Raw genomic sequence first — 10,022 nt, forward strand, 5'->3', positions numbered from 1 at the left:
AAAGAAAACTCTAAGAAACCCTAGTATACATAAAAACTAATGAAGGAAAAAGAAAAATCGTAAAACTACCCAGAATATTGCCTGTTTGGGAAAATATCATTATATGGCAACTTTTCACCTCAATCTATATTCTAAAATTTTTTATAACAACACACAAAGAGACTCAAATTAAATAATATAACATTATTAGCTCTGCAGGAAAATAGATTATTATAATTACACCATGGGCAGGGCCTTTTGATGAAAAAAGTGACATAGTTAATATTAACCAATTTTAAATTCTACAAGTCAAGAATCAATATAAATATTTAAAAGGCTAAAGATAAGATGTGTATAAAATCTGTATTAAAGAGCAGGTTATTTCCTATACGGTATTAAAAAAAAAAACAGCTGTAAGAATCCAGCAGGAAAAAAATAGCAACAATGGGATTGTGAACAATTTACAGAAGAAGTGTCCTGGGTTGTTAAACCTGTGAAATAATATTTAATATTGCAACCTTAAAAAAGAGAAAGAGCAATTCAAACTGAAACAATGAAAAGCCATGCCATGTTTCCCTGACCAATTAGCACAGTTTAGCAAAATATTCATTGCTGTCAAGGAAGTGGTGAGATCCACATGCTCAGTGAGGTAACTGTGTAAACTGGTACAGCCATTCTGGAAAACATCTGGAACCATCTCTATTAAGAATAAGTGTAGAGGGCCGGGGATTTAGCTCAGTGGTTTCACCGCCTGCTGCGCAAGCACAAGGATCCGAGTTTGATCCCTGGTACCAAAAAAAATGAATAAGTGTTGTAAGCTGGACATGGTGGCACACACCTGTAATCCCAGCATCCAGGAGGCTGAAGCAAGAAGTCACTGCAAGTTTGAGACCAGCCTAGGCTACATAATGAGTTCAAGCCCAGCCTGAACTACATAGTGAGACCCTGGCTCAAAAAAAAAATAAAGAAAGGAAGGAAGGAAGGAGATAAATTACCTAAAAGCCCAGCATTTCGGGGAGGAGTTTAAACAAGCTATCTGAAATCTTTTTTTTTTTGGTACTGGGGATCAAACTGAGGACCTTGCACTTTCCAGGCAGGTGTGGTGCCACTGAGCTAAATTCCTGGCCCAAGAATCATTTTTATTTTTCTGGTTTTGGGGGTTTTTTGGTACCAGGGATCGAACTCAGGTCCTTGCACTTGCACAGCAGGAGGCGAAACCGCTGAGCTAAATCCCTGGCCTTCCAAGAATCATTTTTAATCAATATTTAAAGGCTAAGGGTATAACTCAGTGGTAGAGCACTTGCATAAGACCCTGGGGTTCAATCCCTAGCACTTCAATAAAGATAGATAGATAGATAGATAGATAGATAGATAGATAGATAGATAGACAGACAGATAATCTATCAGTTTCTTAATCTGTGAGTCTTATTTAGAAGCTGATTTCAGCCAGGCATGGTGGCGAGCACCTGTAACCCAGCACTCAGGAAGCTGAGGCAGGAGAGTCACCACGAGTTCCAGGCCAGCCTGGGCTACACAGCAAGACCTTGTCTCAAAAAAAAAGGATGATTTCAATTTTGATAAAAACATATAAACGGGGCTGGGGATTTAGCTCACTGGCCCCACTGCCTGCCTCACAAGCACAAGGTACCGAGTTTGACCCCTGGTACAAAAAAAAAATATATATATATATATATACACACAAATACAAACCAAAAACAATATACCAGAAAGTTATTAGCTCTGTGTGATTTTTAAACTTTCTCCATATATTTATATATTCTTAAAAATGAGCATAAATTCAAGCATAAAAATACATGTACTGTATATATATATATTTTTTTTTAACTTGTCTTCTGCTTGCAGCACTGTAAGATGACCTCCTGTGCTTCACTATCACAGTGAGGTGGCATAATTTGAGCCTCAAAACTAAGATTCTTGTCCCAGAGTGGAATGACAGTAGAATTTCTAACTTAGGGAGTTGAGTGTGTCCCAGAATGAAGTACGCACCAGAATAACCTGAGGGCTTGGTTTGGTTTGGTTTGGTTTCAGTTTTTGGTGGCACTGGGATTGAATTACACCCTTAGCCCTTTACTTTTGAAAAGATCTCAGTAAATGGCTAAACTGCCCGTGTGACTCCGCCGAATGCCAGAGGATGTGATCCAGTAGGTGCAGGTACCCAAGGCTGCATCTCTAATGAGCTCCCGGGATACACAGGTGCTCTTGATACAGGGGCCACCTTTTCGAACCGCTGATCTCGATGAACTTGCTGCCATATCAGGAAATCTCCCTCGTCTCCGACCCTTTTGAGGTCTGTCTGGCTGTGTTTGAAGGTCTCTGATGTCAGAAAACACTTTCATAAAGCAGGGCACACTGAATCCTTGGAGAAGCCAGAAGTAGTCGAGGCCCAAAAGACAGTGCAAACCCTCCCTCCTCCCCTAGGCTCGCTTCCATCAGGAACTTTTTATTTGTTCGTTTTTCTTGTGGTTTTTGGTTTTTCGAGATGGGTCTCACTATGTAGTTTGGGCTGCCTCTGAACTATGTAGCCTAAGCTGGACTTGAACTCGCTGCAGTCCTCCTGCCTCAGCCTCCCCAGTGTAATCACAGGTGTGCACCACCACACCCAGCTCACAATCAGCAACTTTTTAAAGGGTTAGAAGCTATTTCAGACCTTTTAGGTTTGTGCCTTTCTACTTATCTCCAGCTAAAATTAGGCCAGACCTCACATGCTTCCCCAGGATTCGGGAAGAGTCTGCACTTAGGGTTATTGGCCATTTTACTATATGTGATTGGAATCACACACACACCCCCATGTGGCAATGTTCAGGAAGAGGGTCCTTTGGTTATTACTTCTGTTAAAGTAATAATAATTTTTTTAAAGCTGGGGATTTAGCTCAGTGGCAACGCGGCTGCCTTGCAAGCACAAGGTCCTGAGTTCAATCCCCAGGACCGGAAAAAAAAATTATAAAGTAATAAAAAAAAAGTGTTGATTTGCAGAAAATAAACTCCTAAACAAAATCAGTGTCCAACACTAGTGAAGTTTAAGTTTTTACTCCATCCCAAAGGGGAAAGTATAGGATGTGGTGGTGGTGGTGGTAGTTGTTGTTTAATGTTTACCTATCACAAGGGTCTGCTCGGTCAGTTCTCAGTAGTGGAGCAGAAAACCACGCCACGGGACTTCGGTGCTCAGGGTTTGGTGCTGTGACTGATGAATGGCCCCCAAGAAAATCAAAGAGACTTTAGTTTTCTAACTTGTTCAATGACCAGAGAAGTTTTGATTTTAACTCCAGAAATGTAGGATGCTCTTTTTCTGATGGGGGAAAAGGGTGACTTTAACTACCTCAAACCACCTCCTACAGTGGAATCTCACTGTTTCACACACTAACCCTTCTAAAACCGGGCTAAGGGACTGACCTCTCTTTGATTCAAAATGAGGATATGACCTCATACTTCTCTTTCATCTATAGTAATAGAATCCACAAATATGACCCAAAAATATCATGCTACCCAAAAGTTCCAAAGTCTTGCCCTATTAAGACCTTTGTCAAAAATGCTGAAAACCCAAGTGGGAGGAACTTGAGTTTCACTTCCTCCTCTTTGCCTTGGAGGTGCTAACAAGCCAGTACACTGCGCAGCCACAGGGAGAAAGGAGAAGCCAGGGTCTTCTAGCATCAAGCAAAAAAGGAAGGAACAAGACACCATGGACAATTCTATAGCCTGGTGACAGGAGCCGAATGACCCTTAGGTTGGCTTCCATCAGCCTGGAGATGTCACACAGGAGTGCGTCTATTTCATGGTTGTCACCAGAGGAGCAAACCAAGAATCCATCAAGCCCCACTTTGTGTTGTTCGTCCTATTGTGTGTGCTGTGTTTGTTCCAGAGTCAGTGGGAGTGAGGCAAGGGCTGGGAGCCCCCATGGCATTTCTCAGTGGTGCAGTTCAGCACTCACAGATGACAGGGATTTTCGGCACCTTCCAGGCTCAGTTCTGGGAACAGGGTGGCAGCTGATGCATGGCCTGCATTTCCTGCTCATGGAGCCTGTTTTTTTCTTGATGCTAGAAGACCCTTCTTTCCTTCCTTCCTTTCAAATCTTAAAATTCTTCTCTAATTGCTCCCACCAGACTCTTCTCACTCCTTACCTAACTTCTTTTTGATATCACCTGGTTTATCCTACATTATTTAAACTTGATGCACTGTCTCTCTCATCAAAACTTTTTCTGTTTTCTGTGATCACACATTTCCAATAATGTGGTAAACACCACAAGATTGGGTTCATAGATTTATGGGCTCATAGATTCTGTTTCTTCTCCTCCAGTAAAAGGCAATGAGTCTTTAACTAACTGTTACTTTCCATTGTGTAGTTTACAATGGGCTCTCCCTGGCAGTTGAGCCTATGATCTTTGTGGGAAAATAAAAATATGACAAATGTTATTATCCTCACTTACAGTTCAGCAAGCACTGGCTCTGAAGATTAAATGATTCATCCAAAGTTTCACAGTAAAGAAGTAGAAGTGCTGGGACCCACACCCAGGTCTTTGGCAACCCAGTCCTAGGCCTTTGAATCTTAAGGGCTTCCTGTTCCTGTATGATCTGCCCTACTGTGAATGTGTGTCATATGTGATCAATGTTGTTGATGCACTGATAACACAGGTTACTGAGGTGGCAGTTATTTTGAGACCACATTCTGAGGACAGTGTTGGGAAGGACAGCAAAACAGAATCAGTGTCTTTCTCAAGGAACTGACTCAAACTTTAGAGGAGAAAACATTTTTAAACCCTAAATTTTTAAAAATGGTTTTCAGGGGCTGGGGATTTAGCTCAGTGGTTCCAGCGCCTGCCTTGCAAGCGAAAGGTCCCGAGTTTGATCCCCAGTACCAAAATAAAATAAAAATGGTTTTCTACTCTTTGCAGTCAGAGAGCGGAGTCTGAGCATAGGGCAGGAGCCATGGCAGGACAGGCATTTAGGGCCGAGTATTGGTTGAAAGAAGCGCAGCCGAAACTGTCACCAAACGAGGGATTATGCTTCCAGAAAAATCTCAAGGCAAAGTACTGCAAGCAACTGTGATAGCTGTGGGATCCAGCTCTAAGGGAAAGGGCAGAGAGATTCAACCAGTGAGTGTGAAAGTTGGAGATAAAGTTCTTCTTCCAGACTGTCTTTTTTTTTTTTTTTTTGGTACCAGAGATCGAACTCGGGTCCTTGCGCTTGCACAGCAGGCGGCAAAACCACTGAGCTAAATCCCCTCCCCTTCTTCCAAACTCTGGAGGCACCAAAGTAGTTCTAGATGACAAGGATTATTTCTTATTTAGAGATGATGACATTCTTGGAAAACATATAGAGTGAAGTAAACCACTGTTGCATCAGCATCACACAATGCTGCCCATTCCACTGAAGTTCTGCAATCTTTCATCCTGCAAGTAATTTCCATGTCTCTTTTATAATAAACTGATGATAGCTAAACTAATGACATCCATTGCCTCTAAAGTTTAGTTTCGCTGTACTGGTGTACACAGTTCCAAATAAAACATGTAAATGAAAAGAAAGAAAGAAAGGTTTTCCCTGGAGGATAAGAAAAGAGGAAGCACCTTACGAGGCACACTTGGGAACCACATGCTGCTGCTTGGGCAGAGTCTCATTGAAACCTCCAGCTCGGCTGGCTGACGTCTGTCCACCGCCTGGGCCGGAGGGAGGCTGGGACTCGGGCTGCTCTGCTCTGCCCTCCGGGAGTGAACTCCGGCCACCTACATCCCACGGAGCCTCGGGCTCCCATTCCTCCTCCAGCCTACCGAGGGGTTGAATGAGAAAGTCCCGAGGTCTCCTCTGGCTGTGGCATTCTGACCGTCTATGAATAGCAAGGACACGAGACAGGTGGGAGCCGCTCACCCTGTGGGAAGCTCCCACCTGTCTCTCCGCAGTGTTTCCGCCCCTCACTTCCAGCAGTGCCAAACTCCAGGCCCAGGCCGGGTCCAGTTGCCAATTTTGAAGCCATTCAAGGACAGTTGTCCTTCTGCATGGGGCTCCTTCCAGCCAGGCCTTCTTTTCTCTCTGTGCAACTCCTGTCCTCCAGACTGTGGCGTTTGCATTGCCACTAACTCATTTCTGCATCTTTGCTTTTTAGATTAAAATTACTCACAAGAACCAAGCGCCCATGATGATGGGGCCTCCCCAGAAGAGCAGCTTTTTTTCACTGAGGAGGAAAAGCCGTTCAAAAGACTAGACTGTGTGTCAAACGCCAGCCAAACCAAGAGAGAAAACAAGAAACTGTAACTACATTCACACAGACGTGCACACATGCACACACAGACGTGCACACATGCACACACACACACACACACACACACACAGCAAAGCCGCCCTGCTGGAAGGAAACTTCACCTCGACATGTATTTGGAAATAAGGGAAACACCCCTGACAGAACCAGTCCCACAGAACATTTCAGATACGCTTAGGGCCGAAGCAACCCCCACATTCCCGGAGGCCCTGAGCAGGACTGGCAGAGACTGCAGGAGAAATCTCCCCTTCTTTTCACCAGCCCTGCAAGTTTCCTCAGCGACGCCCGTGAGGAGCAGGCTGCCCACAGTGAGCTCGGATGTGGTCAAGGCCCAGAGCTCCATTCCAGAGAATCTGCGCAGAAATCCTTTTGTACAGAGACAGCAGCCTGCAGCCCTGGGAGCAGAATCCCTGGCGGGGCTCAGAAAGCACAAGATGGCTTCCTGGTTGCCCTTCGAGCAAGGACTTCTCCCCGAACTTGCTGAGGCGGCAGGAAGGCTGCCGCGAGCTGTTTCCATTCCCGGTTCTCTGCGCTGTCAGTGGGCACTTGTTCATTTCCCGGGCCCTCTCCCGGTGGCTGCGTGTTTGTTTAGCGACGGCTCCAAGAGCCCCCAGAGCTGCCTGCCCGGCACACCTCAGATGTGGTATTTATTTTCTTAGTTCTGTGAACACCTGGGAGGGAAAGCGGAGAAACTGGGCTTTATTTTTCAAATCGGTGTCATAACAGTGTATAAAAGGGGGGGGGGGGGGCTACCCAGCTTCTTTTTGCCTCCCGCCCCCAGGTCCAAACGTTTATCCTGTTGCAAGCCCTGGTGGCCGTCTGTCCCCGAAGGCAGAGACGGTGGGAGGCAAGCACTTGTTGGGGACCCCGGAAAACAGTCCACCAGGGGTCCCCTGTGCTCTTGGCCCCTCCCAGTCGGAAGGACCTTCGATGGTCTTGCGTGTGTGTATATATGTGGGATATATATTTATATATAATACATAAATATTTATTTACTGACGGACTTTTTCTGATTGGAAATAAGCATAGGTAACATGGGAACAGAAAGTGGACAAGAAAAGGAAGGCTCTTTCCCACTTCGCCATTTCGTTGTCAAGGCACGCTTCCCCGTGCTGATCACAAGGTGCAAGGGGAGTGACAGGAGCTGCTCGTCATGAAGAAAACATCTATTATGGGTCCTCAGAACAACCACGAGAGAGCTGCCTGGCGAATTATTCTCCTGTTTGTCAAACGAAGAAACTGAGTCTCAGAAAAGTGAAGAGGCCTGGGCCGGGGATTTAGCTCCGTGGTTTCGCCGCCTGCTGCGCAAGCTCAAGGACCCGAGTACGATCCCCGGTACCCACCCACCCCAAAAAAACAAAGTGAAGAGGCTTGGCTAATGTGGGTCAAAAGCAGGCGCCACTAAAAAGGTAGTTATGGGAGGAAAGGACCCACACATCTGGGAATAGGCTCATTTCGGGCCACGGAGGAGGGATACTACTTGGATCCAGGTTTCCAAGGAGGAAAAAACGTGCAGCAAGTGTGTGGAAAGGGCAAATTCACACAAGCAAATGGGGCCCTGGGAAGGCTTCCCAGCCTGAATTGGAGAGAAGTTGGTCTGAGCTGAAGGCATCGGACAGATGATCAAACTGAACTCTCCACATGACCCTCCTGTTGATCACCAGAGTCTCTTGGTTTGGAAAAACCCTGGCTACAGCAGTGACCTCAGTAGAGAGTCACCAGGAAGACTGAGTGCCCTTCGAAGGATGCTTTCAGCCAGCACAGAGGGTCTCACAGTGCATGGTGGGCTTCATTAAGACGGTGCCAGCATCCCTTTCTTTCCCAAGGGCAATTCTGTGCAGAGCTTCATTGATACAAAGCAACATTTTCACTTGAGGCCCCATCCCTCGTTCAAATTTCTCAAGTCCTGAGCCCACCTGACACCACTCCATTGAGCTGCCTCTAGTCTCCTTGGACTGAGCCAGGAGCTCTGGACAAGGAAGGCAGTATTAATATGGTGTGTACAAACTGGGTCTACCTCTGAAGGGACCAGCCATCTAGGACCATCTGGTACTGAGATCTGGGACCATCCTACTCAATCCAACAGTGCTGAATCCCGAGAAAATCGAAACCAGGCTCCCTGAAGCATAGCCTTCCTGATGGGATCCTTGAATGGCTCCAGAATGGTGATAGGTACTGTCTCCGAAGCCATTTGATTCTGAAACTGAGGCAGGTTCAGGTTTGGGGTCCCTGATTCTATGACATTTACAGGAGCTTCTGTGTAGGTTTCAGTCCTGATCCCCCAAGATTGAGGCTGTTGAGACATGACACTATCAACAGATGAAATTATTCTCAGACATGCAGGGGTCATGCCAAAATAGGCTTCCATCCACTCCACCCCAGTGAGCAGAAAGTGAATATTGCTTGAGAGACATACCTGGGCTCTCCTGAGAGGAACAAAATGGAAGAAACTTCAGTGGAATCGCCTGCTGATTCGATAACCTTCGTAAATCTTGTGGTGTTGTTTAATCTTACTTTGGAAATCATCTTTTAAACACCATGACTGCGGTTTCTTACTGTGTAGTGCCTCATCAGAGTGATTCCCCACTGCAATAACTGAGGTTAGCAAAGAAGGTATTATTATCTTGATCATAACGAGGAGAAGGAGGCCGAATGAGGTTGAGTGACTTCTCAAAGCCACACAGGTAGTATGGGGAGAGCCTAGTCCCTTATTTCTTGTCTTAATTCTAATTCTAACTGTGCTATAAACATGTTCTCACCTGCCTTCATGCTCCCACCCCACTAGCAATAAAACAGTGAAACAGGAAATCGTCAGTACACTGTGTTGTCCCTGGGCTGATGGGCTAGGAGTTTCGTCTCATATGGTTTAGTCTTTCTGGGGTTTCCCCAGTGAGTTGAGAGTGGAGAAAGACTTGGTATGATGATTACATTCAGGTCAGAGACCAGCTTCTCTCAAGAGCGTTCTTTTCACAGATGGAAAAGATACGTTAAAATTGCCAAATAAATTAGGAAATACTTGGCAGAACCTGGAAGAGCCTCCAGACTGGCGTTACATAACATGCATATACATTATACATATGCACATTATATAAGGTGACATAGTACTTAATGTGCTGTATATATTATGTAAATTACATATTTGTGAGTAATCATGATAAATATAGAGACCCACTAATCACTTTTTTACACATACTCAGTGACAGATTAGGAAGTTGCTTTGCCAGAGAGTCTTAAAACTTACTCTCTCCTGCTGCTTTGGTTCCAACTCCTGCCAAAAATAATTGCATCAACTTTTCCCATCTCGAGCACCCTCTTCTCTTGACCAAAACTCTCAGTTACCTCCTGTCCCAGGCAGGCTGTGCCTTCCATGCACCACTGCCACCGTCAGGATCCACAAAAGTTGAATTCCGGGGATGGAAGGATCCAGACTCTCAGACTCCCTATGCCACAGGCTGACACCTCAACGCTGTCAGCCAGGTGGGTGTCTAATGCCAACAGTAAAGGCAGGAGGAGGGCAGGGGCAGAGGGAAGGAGGAAGAGCCTACTAACCCTCCAAGGAAGCAAGCACCATAGCCCTCAGCTCCCAGTTCCCTGATCCAATGCTAGTCAATCAGAAAATTATTCCATATATCTAATCTAAGCCCTCGTAGTGTATCTGAAGCCATAATGTCCTTGAAGGTGTCTTACAAAAACTAGTATGAGAGTCGGGGATTTAGCTCAGTGGTGATGCCACCTGCCTTGCAAGTGCAAGGTCCCGAGTTCGATCCCTGGTACCAAA

The 10,022-nt window shown here is 45.5% G+C and overlaps 1 protein-coding gene and 1 pseudogene across 6 annotated transcripts in view; both read left to right on the top strand.

Annotated features, from left to right (window-relative positions):
* Dgkg (diacylglycerol kinase gamma) overlaps positions 1-9,052 on the top strand; it is a 187,498-nt gene extending 178,446 nt beyond the window's left edge. For 4 of the 6 annotated variants that reach the window (XM_013072229.3, XM_004834837.4, XM_013072230.3 and 1 more), the window contains one exon: positions 6,092-9,052. In XM_013072229.3, coding sequence (XP_012927683.1) covers positions 6,092-6,190 — 99 coding nt within the window. In that variant the 3' untranslated portion in view covers positions 6,191-9,052. The remainder of the gene's footprint in view (positions 1-6,091) is intronic. The other 2 variants (XR_204739.4, XR_015441042.1) reach the window with 1 other exon arrangement.
* On the top strand, positions 4,921-5,316 carry LOC101726183 (10 kDa heat shock protein, mitochondrial-like; annotated as a pseudogene).
* Positions 9,053-10,022: the final 970 nt, after the last annotated feature.

The sequence above is a fragment of the Heterocephalus glaber genome, unplaced genomic scaffold (genome assembly GCF_053883595.1).
Source record: "Heterocephalus glaber isolate CG9 unplaced genomic scaffold, H.glaber_assembly_v1.0 deba00001504, whole genome shotgun sequence".
Classification (NCBI taxonomy): domain Eukaryota; kingdom Metazoa; phylum Chordata; class Mammalia; order Rodentia; family Bathyergidae; genus Heterocephalus; species Heterocephalus glaber.